This window comes from Acomys russatus, chromosome 27 (genome assembly GCF_903995435.1).
Source record: "Acomys russatus chromosome 27, mAcoRus1.1, whole genome shotgun sequence".
Taxonomy (NCBI): Eukaryota; Metazoa; Chordata; class Mammalia; order Rodentia; family Muridae; genus Acomys; species Acomys russatus.
The window spans coordinates 47,518,355-47,546,017 of NC_067163.1; the positions used below are offsets into that span (position 1 = coordinate 47,518,355).

The window sequence follows — 27,663 nt, forward strand, 5'->3', positions numbered from 1 at the left end:
CATTTTATAGAATTCTATAATGCTTCCATGATAGAAGTAAATTCTGTTAGGATCTGTGTCTGCTCCTAAGTTCAAGATATTTACTATGTCAAACTGTTTGACTTCTGCATAGTTGCCAAAGACCTGGAGATACAGTATACTGTGAGTCAAAGAAATTCCCAAAGGAGAGATAAATCAAAATTAAGATAATTCTAATTTAATACTTTTATTATGTATAGACATTGTTACTCAAAAATATAACTATCTGTCTTTTGCAATTGCAAAATCAAAGACTTCTTGGCCTTTTCTGGGTTTATTTATTTGTTTTGTTTTGTTTTGCTTTGTCTCATGTAACCCAGGCTGGCCTTAAACTCACTACATAACCAGAGAAACATTATTAGAAGCAAGAGGATCAAAATGTGTGATGGACTGTCTCTTGTAGAAATGGCTGCATGAGTAAGGCTGGAACAATGATGATATTAATGTGGAGAGAGAAATTTGGGGGGTCTCACCCCAATAGAGCTACAGGAAACTAATGACTGCTGGGAGGAGAATTAGCCTCTCCCAGAGATGAGCCCCTTATTGGTTGCCGAAGCAAGGAGGTTAGCCCCGAAGCAATATACACACAAACAGCAAAAGCAGAATCAGTACATTGTATTTATATATATTTGTGTGTGTGTGACACACACACACACACACACACACACATACACACAAAGAGGGAGAGGGAGAGAGAAAGAAGCTATCAACTTGGGAGAGGAACAGAGGCTAGAAAGGGAATTTTTTCAAGTTAGCACTATCTTTTGTTGGAAGATACTTTGTTGTGTTCTCCATTAATAAAAGCCTGACTGTATATAAAACAACATGGATCAGCCCATAAACATGCTGGTTAAGGAAGCCAGGCAGAAGAGTGCCTACAGTATGGTTGCATTTACATGCAACTGTAGAAAGGGAAGCCCACTCTGTAGCAATGGAGAGCTGATGAGTGCTTTTTGGAAGGAGCATGAGGGGTCTGTCCTGGGATACTTGTGATTGTGGCAGTGGTTACATGCACACACATGCTCATCAGTATTCATCAACCTAGTGCTAGAGAGGTTGCTCAGTGTGTAAAGGAGCTTGCCACCAATCCTGATGACCTGTTGGAGCCCTAGGATCCATAGAGTGAAAGGAGAGAACTGACTTCTCTGACATCCACACATGCACCATAGCATCCAGAAACATAAATGTATAAACACAAAATAAAATGTTAAAAATGTTCATCAACCTATGCTTGTCATCAGGGAGTTTTAGTTATATATAAGCTGTGCCTCAGTAAAGGCATTTCTTAGAAAATTGTGTGTTTTCAGTGTTCTGACACAGTATTTTTGACATTTTTTATAGACATCTTAGAAGTGTTTACTTTCACTTTTCTAGAAAGAAACATTAGAATTATTTAAGAGCTCTCCATTGAACTGAGTAATCAGTTGTGTAGTTTTGGTTTTTTGTTGTTGTTTGTTTGTTTGTTTTGTTTTTCGAGACAGGGTTTCTCTGTGTAGCCTTGAGTATCCTGGACTTGCTTTGTAGACCAGGCTGACCTCAGACTCACAGTGATGCACCTGCCTATGCCTCCTGAGTGCTGGGATTAAAGGCATGTGCCACCACACCTGGCTAAAATGAATATTTTTAATGTGTATCTCTATATCTGTGAAGATGAGTTTGTGAGTGAACAAAAGGGTGTCAGAGTTAGAAGTGGTTGTGAGCCCCTGGTGTGGGTGCTGTGAACCACCCTCTGACCCCACCCTCCATCTCTCCAGCCCCTTACAGTGCATATCGTGAGGCCGTATGAGAAAACCTCTGTGAGGGAGCTTCCCACCCAAGGATCTTTCTGATTTCTACCAACTTTTATTTGTCACTTAAATATTTTTTGTTGTTGTTTTTGTTTGATTATTTGTTTTCCAGACAGGGTTTATCTATGTAATTGGCTTGGCTGTTCTGGAACTTGCTCTGTAGGCCAGGCTGGCCCCAAACTCAAAGAGACCCACCTGCCTCTGCCTCTCAAGTGTTGGAATTAAAGGCATGCACCACCACCACCCAGCTTGAACTGATTTATAAAGTAGACTTTCTCATAACGTTTTATATATAGTATCAAGATGTTAAGACAAATCTCATTGAACTTTCCAGAAGTTTCTTTTATTTGATTCTAATATTACTTTTGTTTTGGTTTGGTTTAGGGGGCATGGGAGTGTTTTGAGAAAGGGTTTCTCTGTGTGTAGCCCTGGCTGTCCCAAAAATTACTTTGTAGACCAGGCTATTCTCAAATGGAAAGATCCACCTGCCTCAGCCATCTGAGTGCTAGTATTAAAGGCGTGTGCCGACACCACCTAGCTGTTCCAATATTAGTGTTTTTAAAAGGCTGCCACTCACCTTATTCATATCTCCTTTGATTTCAGTACCGTTGACCTCTACGTTTGAGGTCATTGACTTTTTTCTCTTCAGTGACCTTCTTCCACCTAGGTTTCTATAGTATTACCCTTTCCATTACATTCATCTCTTAACCATTTCTAACAGCTCTTTTTACTATAAGTTCTGTCTTGAGTCCTTAAAACTTTACCTTTATCATTTGGCCATTTCTGCAGAAAATCCACGAGTCAGCATGTACCTTTTCATCGGCACCTTTTCTTCCAGTTTTCTTTCCTTGCTGTCATACAGCAGCCCTCTAACCAGTTTTGCTGCTTTTGTCTCTTATTCCTACTTATGTGTGTACTATTGACTTAATGCTCTTAAAATGCTTCAGCACATTGCACAGTTCAGAAATGCCTTCTGTAATGTGTTTTGTAAATGCATTCTCACAGGCCCAAACGCACTTAGCAGTAACATCTTTCTTTTTCAGTGTTTAATGCTCTGCTTATCTTCCATGTGATTGTGTTTGTGATCAAACATCCTTCCTCTCCCTGTTGCAGCACACATACAACATACATGTATTTTATTTTACCTTGACTCTTACTCTCTGGTTTGTTTGTTTGTAAACAGTGTTATCAAAAGTAGGTTAAGTATTATCTTTCTCCAAGACTTTAAAATGTAATAGATTGTTACCGGTGGCTATTTTTTTCTGGCTTGTGAATCTCTTACGACTTCAGACCTATTTCATTCATTTATTGTATGGCTAGAATACTGTTTTACTTTTGTGTTTTTTACAACTTGTTTGAAAATATTAAGAGTAGATGTGTTTTTTCCTCTTCTATGTGCATATAAGATATACTTAAGTCATGTATTTACTTTTATATCTACTTGGTGAGTAGAGCTGAGTATATTGCAAGTCACATGCAGTGTTTTGTTAAGTAAGATTTTTCATTGTGAAATTATCAAATTCTGCTTGACTTCAAAACCACGCATATTTAAATTTCATAGAACTGAATTATACGAAATGTAGGATATAGACATCATTCAAAACCTTCATAATTAAGATAATATTTTTCCATGTTTATATGAATTTAGTGATGTCTTAATGTTTTTTGTTTGTCACATGAAGTTATTCTTCATTTTTGACCATGTATATATTAATATCTTAAAACTAGGTAATCACTGTTTTTAAGTTAAGCATTAAAACTGACTTTTTCTTTTAAGGATGGTTCAGGTCTCTTGGGGCCTATAAGATAAACATGGCATATGAGAGCTCTTTGTTTATTCCCCAGGCTCCCTTTTTTGGCAGTGGCGGGGCTGTCTCTCCATCACCTTGTTCTTCCCGAGGACAGTATGAACATTATCATGCCATTTTTGACCAAATGCAGCAACTAAGAGCAGAAGACAATGAAGCAAGATGGAAAGAAGGGATCTATGGCCGGCGGCTTCCAGAAAGGTACGGCTGTGTTCTGCTGAAGTTGCTTGTGCTTTGCTTCAGAGAAAGTAATGAAAGTCACTGTGACTCTTTATCTACAGAGGAGCTCCACCTGGAGTTGGTCCAGGACGTCCCAGTGGGGCTGCAGGTCACCACCATTCCCCTGAGGCTGATGCTCTTAGGAAAACCTTGAAAAGGTTGAAGGCCGTGTCTAAACAAGCCAGTGCAAACAGGTCGGACTGGATGATCGTGCATCCATCCTGTGTGTAGCTTTGTCATTTGTCATATCTACACGTGTGGATGTTTTCCCTAGTGTTTACACATAAGTTGTTTTGCTCTTTGGATATAATAAATCTTCACATGCAAATTTGACCCTTGATTACAGTAGGACAGATATGTAGCTCTTCAATTCTGTCTGATTATTGTGGCTGATCTTAACATTTAGACAGAACATACAGTTTAAAGGCTCCTATAATAACTTTCTGCCACTTGATTTGAATAAATCATAGCATAAATTTAAATAGAATCACACTTTTCATAAAACTCCAAAGCACATTTATTTATTTTTTCTTTTCCTCATTCCTGCTTTTCTCTTTGTCTTAAAATGTCTCCTCATCAGGTTCATCCACTTGATAATAATTGTCAATGACAGTAATTTGTTTAGTGTTTTTTTTTTAAGCATGCATATGTGTTTGCTTAGATGTTTCCATTCTTTAGAACCTTCTGGAGAGTTATAGAAGAGCAGGTATCAGTGAAATTTTAGTTATCTTTTTCTTTGTTTTTGTTTTGTTTTCTTTTTGAGATAGGGTTTCTCTGTGTAGCCCTGGCTGTCCTGGACTCACTTTGTAGACCAGTTGGCCTCAAACTGACAGAGACCTAACTGCATCTGCCTCCCTGAATGCTGCTGGGATTACAGGCATGCGCCATGACACCCAGGTTTTTCTTGTAATTTCAAAATATTATAAAAATATTTGATTTGTTTCTTTGTTACAAATCAAGATATATTGAGTATATTTTTAAGACACAATTATATTGGAAGGGATATAGCTCAGTGGTAGAGGGCTTGCCTACCAAATGCAGGGTTCTATGCTCTTTTTTTTTTTTTTAAAATCACTAGAGCTTTATTACAAAAGGATTGACTGCTAGAGAGGCCCTCTCCAGTCTTTCTGTATCCTCCCAATACATACCTCCAAGAGAGGTCGGAGGTGTCTCCAAGAGACACCATTATAGACGTGGTGTCTGGGAGAATGAAATACAGCAATGTTTTCTCCAAAGTCCTCCCAAGTCCTTCTGGCTGCTGCTTAGAATCTAACGGCCTCATTCATTTAGTATTAGAGTGGTGAATTGAGCCACTTTACTTGGTGTGTGATATCTCATTTAATTAGCCTATAGCACAATGCAGTACAATGATCACTCCATCCTAAACCTCCATGCCAGTATAGTTTCTTCTCATTCAGATTTCCCACATTATACGTGTTTTTCCATCATCTCCTAGGCCCGATTCATTACTCCTGATGGTTCCTGGTCTTCTTCCCTTGTCTCCATCCTTGTGATACTTTCTTTTAATCTCAGCTACCTTGCATGATATTGAACATCCTTTCCCATACTTCTTGCCATCTGCATATCCATTTTGGTAAATTTTCCTTATGTCTTGAAATTGGCATATAAACCAGGCTAGAAATTTGCTGCCAATTTCTCCAGCCTACTGAACATTGCTTACCTTTATAAGGTTACTTTGTTTTGATTATCCTGTTCCTGAGTGAGGAACATCCATGGACAGATGTGCCAAACAGCATCTCTGAGTCAGAGCCTCATAATAAGGTCTCTGACATAATTATTTGAGTCACAACCTCCAGGGCATAAGGAAGACCTTCAATCAGGGCCAGATAAGGATAGCTCCCTAAGAGAGGGAGGGGTAGTATGGTCAGGACATTCCTGGGGAAACTTAGAAGCAGTGCTCGGGGGAGAGGGCATAACTGGTGCATGAGAAAAATTCCATCAACCCAATATCCCCAAGTTGTATAAATAATAAAAGCCCTCCAAGCATACGAAACATAGAGATCAAGGCCAAAAAGTGGGGGACCATACCACAGCGATTGCATCACTAGGCTCAGCTTTGCTGGAGCTTTGTCAAACAGCTGTGCTGGCCTTATGACTTTCACTGTTCCCATTAGATATGGATGGCAGTGCCACTCAGGCACACCAGGCACTTTGCCACTAATCTATACTCTTACTCCAGATGTCATTCCTAAATATCTCCCAGATTGTGACTTGTGTTCTCATTTCTTTGATATTATTCTTCACAGAGTCATCTTAATGTAGTCTCTCTTTGGTGTTATTAACAAATAAAGAATGGTCATTGACTTACAAGTTGATTCAGCAGATAAAGGTACCTGTTTCTGAGTCTGTGGACCTGTGCTTCAGCCCTGATAGAAATTGATTGACTCCTGCCAGATATCCTCTGACCTCCTCCACATATGCCTGTTGTGTGTGCACAAACACTCAAACACACAACAAATAAATAGATAAATGCAATTTGTTTTTTTTTTTTACTAAGTTGTTACAATCGTGCCTGAGTTGAGCTCTGTGTTTTTCCTCTGTTGTTTCGTAGGGGTTTTATGGTTTAGTGTTTTATAGTTAGGTTTTATGGTGTAGTGTTTTATAGTTCGGTCTCTGATGCCTTTGTGAAGAAAGAAGAGTGTAAGATTTGCTTCTAGGCTTCTTTTTCTTTTGCATGTGGATATCCAGTTGTTCCATAATATTTCTTGGAAAGACAAATAATGGCTCCTTTAAAATACCTGTGTTCTTTGAGCAAAGATGAATCGGGTGTGTGTTCCTTACACTGAGTGGCTTTATTTCTGAGCTCTATACTGTGTTCCTAATTTATTTGTCTATTGTGTAGCCAGTAGCCATGTTGTATTTATTACAGATGCTGTAGAGTATCTCTTAAGATAAGGCTGTTGCAGTATTTCAGTCTTTTTCTTGTTTTGGTTCTGAGTAGCTTTTTCTGGGTCATTTCTTCTCTATTACAAATTTTAGATCACTTTGTTCATATCTACTAAGTTAACTGGCTGGGATTTTGACTCAGATTATGTTAAATATACAGATAGTATGGGACGAGTTGGCATGCTGACAGTGTAAAATCTTCCTACTACATCTAGAATATTCCTCTGTTCTTTGATATTTTATAGCAGACTGTTAATGTTTTCGCCATATAGATCTGTCTGTGTGTTGTAGGTATGTGCTATATCATTTTGGGAGTTGCTAATGTAAACATTAATGTACTTTAATATCAACTTCCACTTGCTCGTTGCTGATGCATAGGAAAGCAGTTGCCTGTTGTGTGCTGATCTTGCATCGTGTAACTGCTGTGTTCTCTAAGTTCAGAAATTATTTTTTTCCTCCTTAGACAGACATGTCATCTGTAAACAAAATCAATTTTATTTCTTCTTTCTCAATATGTACTTTTTCCTATGTTAGATACTATTTCGTTGTGTTACTAGGTAGTACCTCAATAGGTTGATAGGCAGTGGCAAGAAACAAACAATCCGATCCCTGCTTCTCATCACTAAGTATTATGCTAATTGACTAGGCATGGTGCCATACAACGTTTTCTTCTTTTTTTATATTTAATTAATTTATTCATATTACATCTCAATTGTTATCCCATCTCTTGTATCCTTCCATTCCTCCTTCCCTCCCACTTTCACCCTACTCCCCTCTCCTATGTCTGTGACCGAGGAGGACCTCCTCCCCCACTATATGATCATAGGCTATTAAGTCTCATCTTGGTAGCCTGCGATCCTTCCTCTGAGTGCCACTGGGCCTACCCATCAAGAGGATGTGGTCAAATGTGCGGCACCAGAGTTCATGTCAGAGTCAGTCCCTGCTCTCCACTCAACTTTGGAGAGTGTCCTGTCCATTGGCTAGATCTGGGTAGGGGTTTGATGTTTACTGCATATATTGTCCTTGGTTGGTGCAGTAGTTTGAGTAGAACCCCTGGGCCCCGATCCACCTGTCATGATATTCTTCTTGGAGGTTTCTAGGACCCTCTGGATCCTTCTATTTCCCCATTCTCCCATACTTCTCTTACCTAGAGTCTCAATAGGATGTCCTCACATCTATCCCAATCTCCTGGTAAGTGAAGTCTTTCTTGGGACATACTCCTTGGGCTAGTGTCCAAATATAAGTGAATATATACCATTTGAGTCTTTCTGCTTCTGGGTTAACTCACTCATTATGATCATTTCTAGTTTCATCCATTTGTCCACAAATTTTGGGGTTTTCTTGTTTTTAATAGCTGAGTAATATTCCATAGTGTAAATGTACCTCAGTTTCTTTATCCATTCTTCTACTGAGGGGCACTTAGGCTGTTTCCATGTTCTGGCTATTGTGAATAAGGCCGCCATGAACATGGTTGAGCATATGTCCTTGTTGTGTGGTGGAGCATCTTCTGGGTATATTCCAAGGAGTGGAATAGCTGGGTCTTGAGGAAGCCCTATTCCCAGTTTTCTAAGATAGCACCAGATAGATTTCCAAAGTGGTTGTAGTAGTTTGCATTCCCACCAGCAATGAAGGAGTGTTCCCCTTTCTCCACATCCTCGCCAGAATGTGGTGTCACTTGAGTTTTTTATGTTAGCCATTTTGATGGGTGTAAGATGGAATCTCAGAGTTGTTTTGATTTGCTTTCTCTGATGACTAAAGATGTTGAGCATTTCTTTAAGTGTTTCTCAGCCATTTGATATTCTTCTGTTGAGAATTTTCTGTTTAGTTCTGAACCCCATTTCTCAATTGGGTTATTTGGTTTGGAGGTGTTTAATTTCTTGAGTTCTTTATATATTTTGGATATTAGACCTTTGTCAGATGTAGGGTTGGTGAAGATCTTTTCCCAGTCTGCAGGCTGTCGCTTTGTTCTGTTGACAGTGTCTCTGCCTTATAGAAGCTTCTCAGCATCATAAGGTCCCATTTATTGATTGTTGATGTTAAGGCCTGGGCTGTTAGTGTTCTGTTCAGGAAGTTGTCTCCTGTGCCAATGTGTTCCAGGCTCTTTCCCACTTTATCTTCTAACCGATTTAGTGTCTCTGGTTTTATGTTGAGGTCTTTAATCCATTTGGAATTGAGTTTTGTGCATGGTGATTAAATATGGATCTAATTGCATTTTTCTACATGTAGACCTCCGGTTAGATCTGCACCATTTGTTGAAGATGCTATCCTTTTTCCATTGAATAAATTTGGCTTCTTTGTCAAAAATCAAGTGACCATATATGTGTGGATTCATCTCTGGGTCTTCAATTAGATTCCATTGATCAACCAGCCTATTGCTGTGCCAGTACCATGCTGTTTTAATTACTATTGCTCTATAGTACAGCTTGATATCAGGTATGGAGATTTTTCTGGAGAATCTTTATTTGTACAGGATTGTTTTAGCTATTCTTGGCTTTTTGTTTTTCCATATGAAGTTGAAAAATGATCTTCCAATGTCTTTAAAAAATTGTGTAGGTATTTTGATAGGGATTGCATTGAATCTCTAAATTGCCTTTGGTAAGATGGCCATTTTTACTATGTTGATTCTCTCAATCCACAAACAAGGGAGATCTTTCCATCTTCTGATGTCATCTTCAATCTTTCTTTTCAGAGATTTGAAATTTTTTTCAAACAAGTCCTTCACCTGCTTGGTTAGAGTTACTCCTAGATATTTTATATTGCTTGTGGCTATCGTGAAGGGTGTAGTTTCCCTTTGTATATAGGAAGGCTATTGACTTTTTAAAGTTAATTTTGCATCTAGCCATTTTGCTGAAGGTGTTTATCAGCTTTAGGAGTTCTCTGGTGGAATTTTGGGGGTCACTTATGTACATTATCATATCATCTGCAAATAGGGATAATTTGACTTCCTCCTTTCCAATTTGGATCCCCTTGATCTCTTTTTGTTGTCTTATTGCTCTGGCTAGAACTTCAAGTACTGTATTGAAGAGATATGGAGAGAGTGGGCAGCCTTGTCTGTTCCCTGATTTTAGAGGAACTTCCTTAAGTATCTCTCCATTTAATTTGATTTTGGGTGCCACACAACTTTAATCCCAGCATTTGAGAGGTATAGGTAGGTAAATCTCTGAGTTTGAGGCCAGCCTGGTCTACATAGCAAGTCGGGGCTAACTAGAGATAGCCTCTCTCAAACAAACAAAGAAAACAAATATACAATGCTAACTTTTGGTTTACGAAATTATAAAGTTTCTATTACAAGTTTATTTCACATTTTTCCTAAATCAGTTTTATCAATACTTTTTTTTAAATGTTTTTTCAAGACAGGGTTTCTCTGCATAACAGAGCCCTGGCTGTCCTGGAACTCACTGTGTAGTCCAGCCTGTGTTACAGAATATGTGATCCCATTGTGACCCCTGAATTGTGAACTTTAAAAAGATCTGCCTGCCTCTGCATCCTGAGTGCTGGAATTAAAGATGTGCATCATCATGCCTGGTTTTCTAGATACTTAAAAAAATGTATCAGTATGTTCCTTACTTTTCTCATTTAGCTGCTTGATGTGATAGCATTTATATGCTAAACCAGTCTTGTGTGCCTGAAATAAGTTCTATTTTGTCTTTTTTGGGATTAATTCTTTAATTCTCTTTTTTATTGAGGATTTTTGTGTTTATATTTATGAATGATACTGGTATGTAGTCTCTCTCTCTCTCTCTCTCTCTCTCTCTCTCTCTCTCTCTGGTGTGGGTTCTAGAGTAGTACTGTGCTCGTGGAATGAGCTGAGCAGCATTATATATGCTTCTCTTTTGGCAAAGAAATGGTTGCATGCTTAGATTCTTACCCACATATATACAAATCACCACTTGTCACCATTTGGGTCCTGGTATGGTTTGGGGGTTTTGAATTATTTTTAAGGGAGGTTGTTTTGTTTTTGTTTTGGTGTGTGTGTGTCTGTCTGTCTGTCTCTCTGTCTGTCTGTGTATCTGGGGATAGAGTCTTACTCTATAGCTCTGAATAGATTGGAACTCACTAAGTAGACCACATTGGAGTAGAACACAAAGGTCTGCCTGCCTCTGCTTCCCTTGTGCTGGGATTAAAGTCATATGCCCCCACGCTCAGCTAGGTCTTGATAGAGTTTATTGATTCAATTCTCTGTCTGTCTGTCTGTCTCTCTCTCTCTCTCTCTCTCTCCGTTTTTGTTGATACTTTTATGTAGTATACAAAAGCAATATGTTGCTTCAGTTTCTTTATATATAAACTTGTTCAGATTGTTCATTTCTTTGTAGATGGATTTTTCCAGATTTTTTTCTACAATAGATTGCTCTGTTTCTTGTACTTTATTAAATTTGTTAGCATAGAATTATTCCTAATACTACTTTACTACTTTAGTGTCTCTGGAAATATACCAATTTACCATTTTTATGTTAGCTATTAATAATTTGTGTTTCATCTCTTTTATTCTTTGCCTTGCTAGTGACCTCCTGAATTATTTCATCCTTTCATATAACCAGCTTTTGAGTTTACTGGGTTTGTTTCATTGGTTTTATTTTGAGTTATTCTGAATTTTACTGATTTTCTCTGTTTTGTTGTTGTCTGTTTGTTTTGATCTTCTTTTTGTATTCTTTCAAGGTTTTGTTTTGCTTTGTTTTGGAGATGTCATTTACCATAGTCTCAAGATTAGGGTCTTGTCTAACCCACTAATGAGATCCTCAGAGGCATTCTGCATTTTCATTGTAGTGTATTTGGATTCAGGCATTTTGTTTGCATTTTTTCTTAGGGTTTCCTGCTTTTTCCATTAAATATATGTTTCTAGGAGAGGCAAAATGAGTAAGACCAACTTTTCTTATGTTTGTTTGTCTGTACCTTCTTCTCCTGCCTGGAATACCTTTCCCTCTATCTACTTTGAGCACCTAGAACCTAGTTGTTGTTATGGCCTTGGGTAACTTACTAATACCGTCAAATAGAAAAGAAAAATTAAATGTGAAACATAATTAAGGATAATTTTGCCACAGAAGCTGATTTAAATTAAAAAAAAAAAAAAAAAAAAGATCGTAGCCTAAACCCCAGACTTTGAATACTATACTGTAAAAAAAAAGTAAGTAATTTTAAAAACAAGAAGACAGGCAACAAAGTTATAAATTATTCTGTTGACAAATGTGCAGGCCTCAGGAATTTGACTCTGTATTTTCTCTAGTATCACTGGCTAAGTATTTATTCGGTATTATTAGTAACCTTGCAGAACTATTAATAATGATGACTGGCTTATTAGTAATTCAGTCATCCCAACAGTGAAGAAGATAATAGTGTTCTTGCTAGTCTACAGAGTAAGAAATTGAGGCAACATATAACTTGGCATATCTAGTGCATTAGCCTCTTGCATTGGGACCTCAAACTGTGTACAAGTACTTTTTAAGAAGCGGCTTGGTTCTCCTTTGTGTTTTTATACTGCTTTACTTTCTGCATCCTCTCCTCTGTGTTCCGTTCTACTAAGGTTCCTTAAGTAGAAAGGAAGCTAAGTGAAATCTCTATTGTTTTCTCATCCCCGTTAGCCCTTTATCACTGGACTATTGTGTCTGAAAGCGTGGTGATTCATTTTTCTTGTACTTTCTTCATTACCTAGATTACTGCCTATTTTTAGGGTGCTCTTCACCTCTTGAAGTGTTTGTAATCATCCTTCAAAAATTTTAACTTCCTCTGATAGTAATAAATTTGAGCCATGGATATAGTGTATGGTGTTCTCACCAATATCTTGCTACGCTTCACGTATTTACAAAAAGAAAAGGAAAGAAAATTACCCATCTTTTCTTTGCTAAGGTAAATAAAAAGGCTTGTCTTAGCGTTCCAGATGACCAGATTGTTCTCCTTCCCTGTCCTTCCCTAGCCATAGCTGTGTCAATGTCCTTATTCTTGTTCTACCACAATTCTTAACTCATTTTAACATTTTTCTATGCTATTAACCTAGTTTCTAATTTCCTACCATGTATTTGTGGTTTGTATGCTTACAATTCTTCTGTTGTTAATCTAGGGCAATGCTTTACTGTTACTGAGTACTATAAAGATTATTTGCATCTGAATTCTCAGGAGACACCATGTCCGTGATAACTTGTATGAAGGGAGACACTTAAGGGGTTGGCTTGCAGTTTCAGAGGTTTAGTCTGAAGTAAATTATTTTATTCTCATCTCCATAGGCCTTCTATATAAGTAGTTTGTGCTCACAGTTTAGCAGTTTTACTACTTAAAAAAAATAGCAAAAATAAAAATTTGAGCTCCAATATACAAGAATGTGTGTTAGGTTTGTCAACATATACAAAGTAGTATACGTTAGTACATGTAAAAAATAGATGAATTTCTAAGTGTTAGCATGTTACAGAATTACTCAAACACTAATTGATTTTCATCAGTTAAACTTTGTTTCCTCAAACTCTGTTTTAGTCATTGTCATTGTTGGGGTGGACTGTTGCTATGATGAGACAAAGCTTATATTTCCACATCATCCTTCATCTTCAAGACAGGAACTCAAGCAGGGCAGGAACCTGGAGTCAGGAAGTGGCCATGGAGGGATGCTGCTTACTCACTTGCTGTCCATGGCTTGCTCAGCCTGCTTTCTTATAGAACCCAGGACCACCAGCCCAGGGGTAGCCCCACCCACCATGGGCGGGGCCCTCCCCTATCAATCACTAATTAAGATAATGCCCTACAGCTGCATCTTTTGGGAGCATCATCTCAAATGAGGTCCCTGCCCCTCTGATAACTCTAGCTTGTGTAAAGTTGACCTAAAAACCAGCCAGTACAGTCATCTTTACATCTTCGTAGATTATTATGGCAAATAGTTGACATGTAGTAATTATTTGTTTAATAAATCAGAAGAAAAGAGAAATCATGTTTAAAGTCATTGAAGATTTTAAGTGTGTATTTGAAAGCAGCCAGTCATATAAACCAGCTTAGTTAAACCAACTAAGAAAATAGCTGTGAAGCTGCACTTTTAAGTACATTAAGCAAATAGTGCCACATGGACATAATCAGTGTGAGGCTCTGTAAATCAAAGCTGCTACATGTGTTTTTAGTGAGATACTGTGCAATAAGTCTAATTGTGTATGCTAATTGGTGTGCTATACTGGCAAACACTGTTACTAGACCAGAATGAAAAATTAAATAGTTTACTTCTGTGAAGGTTGATGTCAGTGCTATCATAATGCAAAGCAGAGAGACTGGTGCCTTTATCTAATTGCATATGATGGTGTATACTTCCATGACCCTCAGGAAAAAAAAAACCTTATCAAGTAGTCATTCCTTTCCAATGACCTGTCTAGCATGATACTTGATACTTCATCTTCCTTCTTTGGGCCCAGGCTTACATGAACAGGGAAGTAGCAGAGCAGGAAGCCAGCTTACCTGGGTATATGCAGAGGCATGCTGAATCTGTCAGACCAGGTGCCCTTGATTGATCTCAGTTTTATAGTTTATAATATGTCTGCTAGACAACGGCACGTGTGCACTTCAGAGGCATGAACAAGTCTCCTGCTATTATCAACCTACCCAAGCTAGCATAGCTTAGATTTCAGAAATGGCATGTGGAACTACAGGAACCATCTGGAATAGCTGAAATGCATAGTAATTGGCTCTTAAACCAGTTATAGATATTACCTAATCCTAGAAAATTCCTGATGGAAGGTCTAAAGAATTTCTTTTAAATAACATGTAGGGTAAAGGACTCTAGACCACTGTCACTCATGGAGATACAATACAATAGATTTTAGATTTTTCTTTTCAAAGATTTACTTTTCTGAGAGGGAGAGGAGAGAGGAGACACAAGAATGAAGGAAGTGCAGGAGCCTGTGGAAGCCATATGTGTGGCATCCCCTGGAGAGGTTTTCAGCCATCCCACATGGTGCTGGGAGTGGAATTCAGGTCCTCTATAAAAGCAGCAAGTGTTCTTGGCCTCTGAGCTATTTCTCCTGCCCCAGATTTTAAGTTTTTACAGCTAAATTCCTTACTTAAAATATTTTTTATGTTTCAGTTACTGCTTTTAAAAAAGTTGAAAAATGATTATTTATGGAATGAAAATTAGAAATTTTAAAATGTTACTGGGACACAGAAAAGGTATTATTTCATGACTTTTTGCTGAACATAACTTTTTTTCAAAAAGAAGCTACAGGAAGTTTATATACCATGCTAGCCAGAGTCCAAATAGAACATGGAGAATAATTTGTTTATTTATCTTACTCATCTCCAAATTTAACCACATCTGGTATTGTGCTGTGAACTCCCTGATTACTGGGGCTGGATTATTTGCTTGCATGTTTGTTTCTACCGCCTATATTTATCATGATGACTGACACAACATGTAGGAGATGTTCAGTAAATGTTTATCACTTTTTAATTTGCTGCCTATGCTTAGCATATTTATATTCTTTCATAATCATCAGCAAAAGATGCTGAAATATTAAAACGAGAAAAGATTAAAGCCAGTAACTACTGGTACTTTCTTTTATAACTTGTCCATTTTACTATCTTTAAATAAAATGTATAAGTATAAAATTAATATTCTCAAGATTTGAAGTAATGTTAAGATTATACTTATTTTAAAAATAGGAAACAATGTGATTAAGGCAATAAAGACCAACACACACACACACACACACACGCACGCGCACACGCACACACACACACACACACGCACGCGCACACGCACACAAACACACACACACACACACACACACACTTTATAGAGAAAGTCTTTATTTCTGTTTTAATATTCTACAAGGGAAAAAATCAAATAATCATTATAATTTTAATTTGGAATTCAGCAGTCAAAATAGCTGACTCTGTAATTTGTCCAAAATAGGCAAAAAGGACACCCACCTGTAGAGAGAGCTAAACAAGTGGAAGAATTCCTACAGCGTAAACGAGAAGCTATGCAGAATAAAGCCCGAGCAGAAGGACATGTGGTATGGTATTTTTTTCTTGAAATTTTGAACATATTGATATTCAAAGTTAAGGTCTGGAATGATGTAACTGTAAGTAAAAATAATTATGTTGGAGCAGTCTATACATAATAAAAGATATTGAAGTTGATAAAAGTAATATATATATTATGTTTTCTCATATATCTTATCATCCTGTTTTCTGGTGCTTTCCATTGATTGTCTTTTATAACAAAGGTGAAATTGCATCATTATTTTACATTCTGTTCTTTCAAAAAGGGAGAATGGGTATGACTATTTACATATCCATATTAGAGATGTAAGTTCTTAAATTGCTGGAAAATTTGCCAGTATACTTTTTTGTTTTAAGTATTTCTAAGTAGCAAAAAATTTTAGGGAGCAAAGAAGGAAATGAACGTTTGAGTGAAAATACATATATCTTCTGTATTTGTTGAAAGTACATTAAAAACAAAATTACTTTAAACATCCAATTAATCCAAGTACAAAATTAAGTCATTTATCTAAAAAAAAAAAAAAAATTAAATTCTGAGGTAATCATCTCATTAGTTGAAATCCTCAATAGTTCTTAGTTGTAGAGTGCCCAAGTGTCTTTTGATCTTTTGTTCATAAAGCAACTGAGGATTGCTTCTGTCAGCTCATCTCCCGATGGAGATGTTTCCCCATGTAGGAAATGCTTCAAGGTATTTTTGTTCGACTTAACACATGTGTATTAAAAGCCTATAATTGGTAACTTAGTGAGTTTATTCAATATAAGATTTTTTCCCTTTGAGATCATATTATGGAAAAGTAGTTACAGTTTTTATTGGTAACTCTTTATGTTTTTAACACATATACTCCAGTTTACTTTTTAAAAAAAGATTGATTTATTATTTATGTAGTATTCTGCCTGCATGTGTGCCTGCAGGCCAAAAGAGGGCACCAGATCTCACTATAGATTGTTGTGAGCCACCATGTGGTTGCTGGGAATTGAACTCAGGACCTTTGGAAGAACAGACAGTGCTCTTAACCTCTGAGCCATCTCTCCAGCCCCCAATTTACTTTCTTAATAATATGGAATGAATCTGTATTTATGACCCTCCTCTAAATGGGAGAAAATTATTGCTTTCTCCCTTTCCACAGTCTCCCTATTAATAGTAGCATCTAAGATTTTGCTTCCCTTTTTTAAGGGTGTTTTTTTTTATTAATGTATTTTATATATATGAGTACTCTATCTGCATATAGAGGGCATCAGATCACATTATAGATGTTTGTGAGCCACCATGTGGGTGCTGGGAATTGAACTCAGGACCTCTGGAAGAGCAGTCAGTGCTCTTAACCTCTGAGCCATTTCTCCAGCCCCAGCTGCTGTTTACCTAGGCTGGCCTCAGACTCAAGATCCTCATTCCTAAGAGCTGGGATTAGGAGTGTACAGCACCATTCTCAGCGCTGGTTGTTTATTATCTAAAATAGCTACTGGAAACTGGAGAGATGACTCAGCAGTTAAGAGTGCTTGTTGCTCTTGCAGGGGCTCTGCTCTGAGTTCTGTTCGCAGCACCCACACCAAGTGTCAGCAACCTCCTGTAGCTCCAGCTCCAGGAGACCTGACACCCTCTTCTGGTCCCTGCACTCACTTGCACAAACCCACAATACTCATAATTCAAAATAAAATGTAAAAAATCTTAAAAAGTGATAGTTACTAGAACTACCAAGATTAATGACTTTTCCCATCACCATTTTTCCTTAATCCTGTGATTCTCTCATCAGTTTATTTTGCTTCATGTTGGAGGATTTCCTCTTGTATTTTTTTAAAGACATTTTCTAAAATCTGGGGAAGTGCGTTTATTTATTTCTTACAGCTGAACAGTACTTTGTGATGACATTAACCTGCCTGTTTTTGTCTTTTCATGTATTTGTATGTGTGGTATCTGTGTGTTCACGTGTTTAAGAGCACGTGTGTGTTTGGATGTCTGTGGAGCTGAAGATATCACGAATCTTCCTTGATATCTCCTCTGCGTTCCTCTTTAAAGCAGGGTCTTTCAGTAAAACCCAGATCTTACCAACACATCTAGTCTTGCTAGTCAGCTTGTTCCAGAAGTTCCCCTCTCTTCATTTCTAAGCTAGGATTATAAGCAGGCTGTGGTTGGGTGCGTGTTTTTCCTCGTTACCCCAACCTCCCAGATGATGACTCCTAAGACTCAAAATATACTTAGAAATATCTAGGCCATGTAGCTAGGCGCTTCTCTGACTAGCTCATAGTTTAAATTATGCTAATCTATGTTCTGCCATGTGGCTGGTTAGCTCTACTCAGGTACCATGCATCTGTTCTCCTCACATCTTCCTAGGTGAATCTCCTGAGCCTGGCTCCATCCCAGAATCCTTTCTGCCTGCTGCATCACCTTCTACCCTTTCCTATAGGCCATAGGCTTTGTATTGACAGCTGACACATCCATACAATGCACACGATACTCTCTTTGCAGCAGGCTGCCACTCCCACCTGGCATATACTTGGAATATAGGGACCAAACTCTGGTTCTCTTGCTTGCATGGTAAGTGTTTCCTCAACCCTGAGTTTGCCTTGGTTTTGACAGATATTTTCTGTAGGTATTCTATAGGATGAGGACTGTTTATCTTCTGACATGCACTATATCTGCCAAGAAGCGATTCTTATCTTCTCTTAGGTACATTATATGCCTTTTCCTCTTTGACTCTGGAAAGGTTTTCTCTTTGTGCCTGGAAGAAGTTTGATTATCAGATAACTCCTGAGTTTTCTTCCTGTTGATTAATTTCCTGGGTGTGTAGGTTTCAATTTGTCCTTTTCTTCTTTTAGAACATTAGTAGAGCATTAGGCTGCTTTTGACTCCACCACTCACTTACGCTTGTTCCTTTTCTCTGTGATTCAATTTGAATAGTTTCTATTGCTGTTTCAAGGACATTCTACTGTGTATTTTGCTGCTATTCTCATTCAGACCTGATATTTTTCATCTCATACTTTTTGTTTTGTTTTTACAGAACTAAAGATAAAAGCTAGGGCTTCTTACATGTACTCCATTGCTATACTACTGAGCTCTACCTCAGCCCACATACACTATATTTATATTAATATTGGCTTGGGTATTTTTATAGTTTTAGTTTCTGTCTTTATAATTCTTTGCTTATTTCTACCTTGAAAATACAGAATGTCATTATAATAGCTGTTTTAATTTTCTCATACAAATTCTGTCTCCTTTATTTCTGAGTCTCTGTAGATGGAGATTTTCTTTTTTTTTTTTTTAAATTATTTTCCTATTTTTAATATGTTTAGTAATTTGTAACAGTATGTTAGGCACAGTGCACTCTATCTTCAGGTATTTTCTCTTCTTTAAATATTTGGGGCTTGAGCCGGGTATGGTGGTGCACGCCTTTAATCCCAGCATTCGGGAGGCAGAGGCAGGTGGATCACTGTGAGTTTGAGGCCAGCCTAGTCTACAGAGTGAGTCCAGGACAGCCAAGGCTAACACAGAGAGACCCTGTCTCAGCAAAAAAAACACACACACACACAAACAAACAAAAAACCAAAAAAAACACCAAAATATTTGGGCCTTTAGTTAATTATTTAGAAATAGCTAGAGTCACTAAAGACTGACTTTCAAAGTTCTCTTAAGGCTGTAATAGATCTTGGCTCACTGTTTCAGATGATATAGGTCATCCTAGTAAGAAAGGTAGGTGACAGCTGGTTACATTCTGTCAGTGGGCAGGAAGCAGACAACCAACTGAGCAGTGATATTTTTTTTAAAGGAGCATTGTTTTTTCCAAGATAAAATCAGTTAATGCAGAATTCCTTCATTTTCTTAGAAAGATGTAACTGTGTGAGTTTTTTTTAAAGAACTTTTTTTTTTTTAACTTTATTTATGTTCATTGGTGTTTTGCCTTTCAATGTGAAAGTGTCAGGTCTTGAAGTTACAGTTTTGAGTTGCCATGTGGATGCTGGGAATTGAACTCAAGACCTCTGGAAGAACAACAGTCAGTGCCCTTAACCACTGAGCCATCTCTCCAGCCCCCTGTGTGAAAATTTTGTATTTTTATTATGTTTGGATGGATGTATCATATATTATTTGATTTTACCAACTGACTGATTCAACAAGGCTATTTTTTAAGCAATTTGAGGGTAGTAGGAATATAAATATTAAGTGAATTTCTCTAGCAAAACATGTAGAACTATCATAGAGTGTATACTTATATGAGATGATTTACTATAGTTGAAAAGCTGAAAAGTTTCTGTATAGAGTTGTGAGCCAGGGAAGCTTGGTAGTGATACATAGAAAACCAGGACCATCCAGACAGAAAATGTTGCTACTGCAGTCCTTAGTCTCCAGCAGAAACTGAGCGTCCCATGGAAAATTAATTGGTTCAAGTCCAAAGGCTAACGAACCTGAAGTCTGATGTCCAAAACAAAAGAAGTAAAACGTGCCTACTTTAAAAGTCAAAGTCAGAGAAATTGATTGAGTGATTTCCCTTTCTTTCTTGGAGGTCTTTAGAATTCTCCTTTTGCTTTAAATTTTATTTTAAATGTTTATGGGTTATGCGCGTGCGCGCGCACCCCCACACATGCATACGCATACGCACGTATATTTAGAGGGCAACTTAGTGGAGTCAGTTCTCTCATTTCCACCTTTACCTAGTTTTCAGAAATTGAGCTCAGGTTGTCACCCTGGCAGAGCAAGCATCTTTAATCAGAGTCATGTCACTAGCCTGAGACTATTTTATTGAAGCTTTAGGCTCCCAGAAAAATAGGCCTTTATGGAGATTTCCAATCATATTCTGTCTCCAAATATGTGCAAAGCCTTCCTCATTATGGACATTCTGTACCAGACTGTACATTTGTTAGAACTGAGAAACCTACTTTGACATGTTATAATCATCCTGAGTGCATGGCTTATGTTAGGGGTCACTTTGCACTGTCCGTTTGTAGGTCTGCACAGATACATAATGGCATTGGCCAGCATGTGTTGTCACATACAGAGCACTTTCACGCTTCAAAAGGAACTGCTTGTAAGTATGAGCTTTAGCAAGGGTTTCGTATAAGAGCATACTTCCCAAGTTTCCACGTAAGTTTTTTTTAAGTTGACTTACGATATAATTTAATCATAACAAAATTCACCAGTGCTGTTTGTTCCATTGACTTAAGCACATAATCATGTGTCTACTGCTTCATCATGTTACGCAACATTTCAGCCATTTCACCAATTTCCTTATGCCCCTCTGACGTTGATCACTCCCCTACACTGATCTGTTTCCATTCTGTGTAGTTCTGGGACATTTGTTAGACATTTATTGAAAATTATGAATTGCATAATATAAAGCTTTGTATAACTTACTATTTGGCTCACACTGGCCTGTAACTCACAGAGCTCCTCCTGCCTTTGCATCTCAAGTGCTCAGGTTCAAGGTATGTCCCACCACACCTAGCCATATTAATTCTTCTTCCTGAATTACATTCTGTTGTGTGGATATGCCACAATTTTGAGTATCCATTTCTCTGTAGAGGGCCATTTGAGGTGTTTCTAGTAATCTATGTTTGTTCAGTTTACTCAGTTGTACACATGCCCAGATAGTTGCCTTACCTGTTCTCCTCTTGGAGCCTGTTTCCTGAGTTGACATGTCTCATTATGTGTAGCTGAGCTGATATCTGTGATTTAGACATCACTGGAGGAAATCAAAGCTATGAAGATTATGTTTGAAACATTTATGATTTGTACTTTCAGCATTTTGTTATCTTTGATGCCATGCTGTCATGATTTGGGGGCCTTGTCATAATTATTATGTCCTCTTTTTAACAGTCTTACTTTAATAATACCTTCCTATAACCTCTAATTATATTTGTTTCTCCCATCATTAACTCTGTATAACTTATAGCCAGACTCTTGAGATGTATGAAGCTCTATTTGTTTCCACTTCTTTATTATTTTAACTCTGCAAACATTTATCACCACACCAGCATATGGAAAGAAGTCACTAGTGTCCATCCTCTCAAATATATGCTTCTTCGTTGATTCTGTTTGTTTGTTTGTTTGTTTGTTTTATGGTGTGGGAAATTGAACACAGGATTCTTATGATCTAGGTAAGTGATGGGCCATTGGGCTACATCGCCAACCCAAACAAACCACTCATGATCCTCATCTTTCTTGACTTCTCTGTGACATCTGAGGATTAGCTGTGAAATTTCTTCCTTGCCTTCTGCAGTTTACTCTGTACTTCTCTGCCCACAGTCTTTTAGTATGTTCTTTTATGTAATTGTTATTTTTTCTTCAATCTTTACATGTTAATGCCCCGTGAGACTATGTTCTTAATTGTTTCTTACTATAAATATTGTGGACTGACCTCCCTGAGAATTGTACACACAACTTGTGTGTGCATGTGTGTGTAAATCAGACTACTCCCCATTTTCTGACACTGGCCCAGCTGCTTCTGCACATTCATTTCTCCATACTGTACTGGGATTTTAATTTTTATTTTCATATAAAGGTAATACTTTTACTTATATGTACCTGTGTATGTCCTTACACATACCAATGCCCATAGAGGCCACAGAAGGCATTGGATCCTCTAGGGCTAGAGTTCCAGGTGATTGTGAGCAGCCTGACATAGTTTCTGAGAATCAAACTCCAGTCTTCAGCCATAGCAATGAGCACCCTTAGCTGCTGAGCCATCTCCCCACTCTGGTCCTTCATTGTTGGCATTTACTTTTTAAATTAACATAGTATAGATTTCTTTTTCTTCTCCAGTTTTATGGATTTTAACACATATATAAATGCATGTAGACAAGTTACAGAAAAACTCTATCGTGCCTCAAATTCTTTTTTGTTAATTTCCTTTTCTTAAAATATCAATTTGTGTGTGAGTGTAAAAAGGTTGTTTGTGTAACGATGGTTTTGCTGCTGTTCACTGGAGTGTGGTGAGCTCATGAGTGGCACACAAGTGAAGACAGCGCCTGTTCCTTCCTCAGATCAGTGAGTAGCATAGCCCAGCAAGGCTTAATCTCTTCTATTCTTTTTGTTTCTCGTGTAATAATATACCACAATTTAGCCACTTTTAAATAATACATACTTAGTGGCTCATGGTTTCTGTGAGTTAGGAGTCAACACAGTTTAGCTAGTCTCCTAGTTCTCTCTCAAGACAATAAGGTCAGTTGGCTACATTCATACCTGAAGACTCAACTGGGAGATGGTTTTGCTTTCAGGCTCATTCATGTTGGTGAGAAAATTCATCTCTTTAAGCTCAGTGAATGAAGACCCCAGCTGCTTCCTACTGGTCTTAGGGTTTTATTACTATAAAAAGACACCAAGGCCACAGCAAATCTTACAATGGAAAAGATTTCATTGGGGCTGGCTCACAATTCAGAGGTTTAGTCCATTGTTGTCATGGTGAGAAGCATAGTGGCACACAGGCAGACGTGGTGTTGGAGAGGTAGCTGAGAGTTCTATATTTGGATCAGCAGGAAGGGGGGGGAGAAGGAGGGAGAGAGAAAGAGAGGGAGAGAGGAGGAGGAGAGAAGACAGAGGAGAGAGAGAGAGAATGTATGTCTGTATTTATCTATGAAGACAGTATGCTAACATTGCAGTTTCATTCATTCATTCTTTTTTTTTTCAAGCAAGTTTCTGTAGTATTTCTAGTTCTATCCCTTTTATTTTTAAGGCACCTGAATAATTGAGGGTGAAACATTTTTCAGTGAATACATACTTGGTTCATTTGTTTAAATGTAATTGTATCCAATGACCACTGTCTTTTAATGGTCTATTTACACAATTATATAATACCATTTAACAACAGTATAATTTTGATATGTTTGGATTAGTTATAGTTTATCATTTTATATTTTGTTGATCTATTTTTGTTCCTCTGGTTCTACTCTTGCTGCCTTTATCTTATCTGAATACTTTTAATATTCTGTTTTAATCCATCATATCATTTTAATTGTATCTTTATTTATGTAACTTTTCAGTCGTGATTGCCTCAAGGACTCAGAATGTATACTTTTGTTTTTTACAATGTGTTTACTATTAGCTGTAGTTGTCAACTTGACACACCTTAGAGTCACCTGGGAAGAAAGTCTCAATGAAACGTTGTCTACATTGGGCTACCCTGTGGACATGTTTTTATGGGATTGTCTTAAGTGATGTCCAGTCCACTGTGGACAACATCATTCCCTAGGCAGGAAGTAAACTGAGCCTCTAGCCTCCTCTCTACCCCCCCTCCTCTCTCTCTCTCTTCCCTCTCTCCCTCCCTCTCTCTTTCTCTGCCCTTCTCTCCTCTCTCTGCTCTTGACTATGGCTATGATGTGACTTACTGCTTTAAGCTTTTGCCACTGTGACTTCTGTGCTGTGATAGACTATACAACCTAGGATTATAAGCTAGGATAAGCTTTGTTAAGTTCCTTTCATTGGAGTATTTTATTACAGCAAAAGAAATGAAATAAGAAAAAGTGAGAATGGAAAAATGTTACTACTATAATGTTTTCTTTATCCTCTCCTAGCCAGGAATGTTAGTTGCTGTGTGTTGTTGGATGTTGGACCCAGGAACTTGCACATGCTGTACAAACACACTATCACTGAACTATACTTGCAGCTCTTGATTATTTCTTTCTATTATCTAGTATATTAAGAACTACGAGAAAGGGAACATTTCCCATAATTATTGTTCCCTTCCACCCAGTTTTCCAAGTTGCTCATATCCCTGGTGTCTAAAGAATTCCTATTTGTTTGTTTATTTATTTATGTTTACAGCCTCAACCCTAAAGAAATTCCTTTTAAAAATTATTTTTTAAAAGATTTATTATGTATACAGTGCTCTGCCTGCATGTACACCTGCAAGCCAGAAGAGGGCACCAGATCACATTATAGGTAGTTGTGAGCCACCATGTAGCTGCTGGGAATTGAACTCAGGACCTCTGGAATAACAGATAGTGCTCTTAACCTCTGAGCCATCTCTGAAGCCCTAAAATATTATTATAAATACTTGTAAAACACCACTTAGCAAAATTGACCAGACTAACAGTCGCTCAGACATGAAAGCAGAGCCAGAGAGAAGTAATTCCTTCCGCAGTGCTTTGTTAGTGGTGCCAGTATATGAAATGGTCCCTTGTTCTGTAGACAGGGATCCTGGTCCTGGACAGGACCCTCCTCTCCTGGCATCCCAGGTAGCTTGAACCGTAGGCACAGACACCATGTAACCAGCCATTCCTTCTGATCAGTTCTTACACCTGTCAAGTCTCTTCATCTCATTCATCTCACTATGCACTAAGATACCTTCAATTGGTCTCTATTTGTTGAATGGTGTCAGTTATAAACCCAACATTCTGGGCTGGCTGTTTACTTATTTGAAAGATTGTGTTGTCAACTACTTTTTATTCTATATAGTTTTTAATGAGATAGCTTCATCTTTTGAAATTTTCCTTTGTCTGTATTTAATATTTCTCTAGATGCTTTGAATACTTTTAGCTCTTAGTTTTCAGCAGTGTGATTAGATTTTCTCTGGATGTGGGTGTGTCTTTAGGATTTTGATATCCTTGCGACTCTGGGGTATCAGCATTATAACACATTATTTGTCATACTTATAGACCGTTTGCATGAGATTCAGATGATTTTCCAATATTATTGCTATTATTTCATTTTTTAAAAACTTTAATTTTTGGCAAGATCTTCAATTTTTGTCAGTGTTTTAGTTTTTGGTGGCAGGGGTTAAATTTTTATTTGGTTGGTTGGTTTTTGTGTGTGTTTTGTTTATTTTGTTTCCTTGGTTTCTCTTTTTGGTTAGTGGAAGTCAGTGTTTGAGATTAAATCCAGGATTTTGCACATGCAAGACAAGCACTCTTCCATCACACTCAGTCTACAACCCCATCAGTAGATTTTAAATAGATTCACATTAGATTATCAGGCATGTAAAACATTGAACTTCTGAGAGATGACTAGAAGAGACCTGACTCTAAGGAGATGCAGTGTTAGGGATGGAGGGCTCTCAGGAGACCGCTTCTATAGTAGTCCTACTGCACATTACAGTGCCATTCATTCATGTTGTTGTTGGGTTGTTTTTTTTTTTTTTTTTTTTTTTTAAGTTAAAAATTTCTTAATTTTTTATTCCTGGTACCACTACTACAATTTACCGGGCAATATACCTGATGTGATGAAAAGAAAAAGCTACAACAGATAAAAGACCTCAGGACTGTACATATAATTGACACTACATTGCATTAATCAATAGCTGCACTTTTTGAAAATTGTGGCTATGACAGTCCTGAACAAGAAGGGTTTCCTGTTCAAGCTGCAGTAACTTTTCTGACTATGGATCCTTTTCGGTTCCTTCTGTGGCAGAATTTTACAGTTCCTCTAATGCATTTGGGACAACTGTCTCAAAGTATCAAAGTAACCTGCAGCTTTCCTGACAAGTCCCCGCTCACCTGCTAAGAACAGTAGCCTTTTTCTTTTCTTTTTTTTTAAACTTTCTGCTATCTATCCACCACTTCCACCACCAGATCCATAGCCACCCCTATAGGAACTGCCTGAGCTTCTTCCACCAAAAGCCTTCATGGGCCCATAATTTAATTGTTATTGTCCACTGTAATTTCCAAAGTCATTATAGTTCCCACCACCCCCATAGTTACCTCCACCAAAATTTTCTCCTTCATTGTAACCATCATATATCCTCCTCCTTTTCCACCATATTCACCACCCTGGTTTCCTAATCCTGCTCCTTCACCACCATAGCCTCCTCCACCACTGTAGCCAGGACCTCCATCAGAGTTGCCACTATGACCTCCAAATCCGTTATATCCACCATCACCGCCTCCTTAACTACCTCTGCTGCCACCACTTCTGCCACCTTAGCCTCCTCTTCCATCCAAAGTTTCCACCATGAGCCATAAAGTTGCCAGATCCATCTCCACGACCTCTCTGTAATCTAGCAAACTGCATCTCTTGTTTAGAGCCTTTTTCACTTCACAATTATGCCCATTAATAGTGGGGTATTTCCGAACAACAGTGTTATCCATTGTGCCATGATCATCAAAAGTTAAAATGCAAATGCTCTCTTTTTTCTATTCTTCCTGTCTTCCATAACTACTATAGCTTCAATCTTGCCATACTTTTCACAGCAGTCGTCTCTCAGATTATAGTCTTCTGTAGCTTTTTTAATACCATCAACAAAAATGTTCTTCATCATTAAATGGGCATCAGGCTTTACAGAATCCTCTCTAAAAACAGCTCTCTTTGGTTCCACCACACATCCATCAACCTTGTGTGGCTGAGCACACATTGCAGCATCCACCTCTTCAACACAAGAGTAGGTCACACAACCAAAGCCCCTGGAATGTTTTGTTTGGGTGTCTCTCATTACCACACAGTCTGTAAGTGTTCCCCATTTCTCAAAATGTTCTCTTAAGTTCTCATCTGTGGTTTCCAAGCTCAGACCATCAATCAGCAGCTTCCTCAGCTGTTCTGGTGCCTTTAGATCATGGCCCTCCATTTTGAGACTAGACTCACCTCTTCCAACTCGAGTTCAGTATGGGACCGAGAGGAAGAGCTCATTCACACTCTAATAGTGTGCCAATTTCACTTCTCAGTTCAAAATTACAATTGCTGAGGTCTCCATTTATCAATTTCACTTATACATACTACTGTACATTAATTGATACTATTTTTTCCTTTTTTTATTAATTAATTCATATTACATCTCAATAGTTATCCCATCCCTTGTATCCTCCCGTTCCTCCCTCCCGCCTGCTTTCTCCCGACTCCCCTCCCCTATGACTGTGACTGAAGGGGACCTCCTCCCCCTTTATATGCTCATAGGGTATCAAGTCTCTTCTTGGTAGCCTGCTATTCTTTCTCTGAGTGCCACCAGGCCTCCTCATCCAGGGGACGTAGTCAAATATGGGGCACCAGAGTTGTGTGAAAGTCAGTCCCTGCTCTCCACTCAACTTTGGAGAGTGTCCTGCCCATTGGC

General features: G+C 38.0%; 1 protein-coding gene and 1 pseudogene across 1 annotated transcript in view; one reads left to right on the forward strand and one right to left on the reverse strand.

The window, feature by feature from the left end:
• Nek1 (NIMA related kinase 1) overlaps window positions 1-27,663 on the forward strand; it is a 125,820-nt gene that overhangs the window by 40,681 nt on the left and 57,476 nt on the right. Inside the window, exons 16-18 of the mRNA XM_051170046.1 lie at window positions 3,651-3,814; window positions 3,895-4,026; window positions 15,612-15,714. Of these exons, the coding sequence (XP_051026003.1) occupies window positions 3,651-3,814; window positions 3,895-4,026; window positions 15,612-15,714 (399 nt within the window). The remainder of the gene's footprint in view (window positions 1-3,650; window positions 3,815-3,894; window positions 4,027-15,611; window positions 15,715-27,663) is intronic.
• On the reverse strand, window positions 26,172-27,247 carry LOC127210332 (heterogeneous nuclear ribonucleoprotein A3-like; annotated as a pseudogene).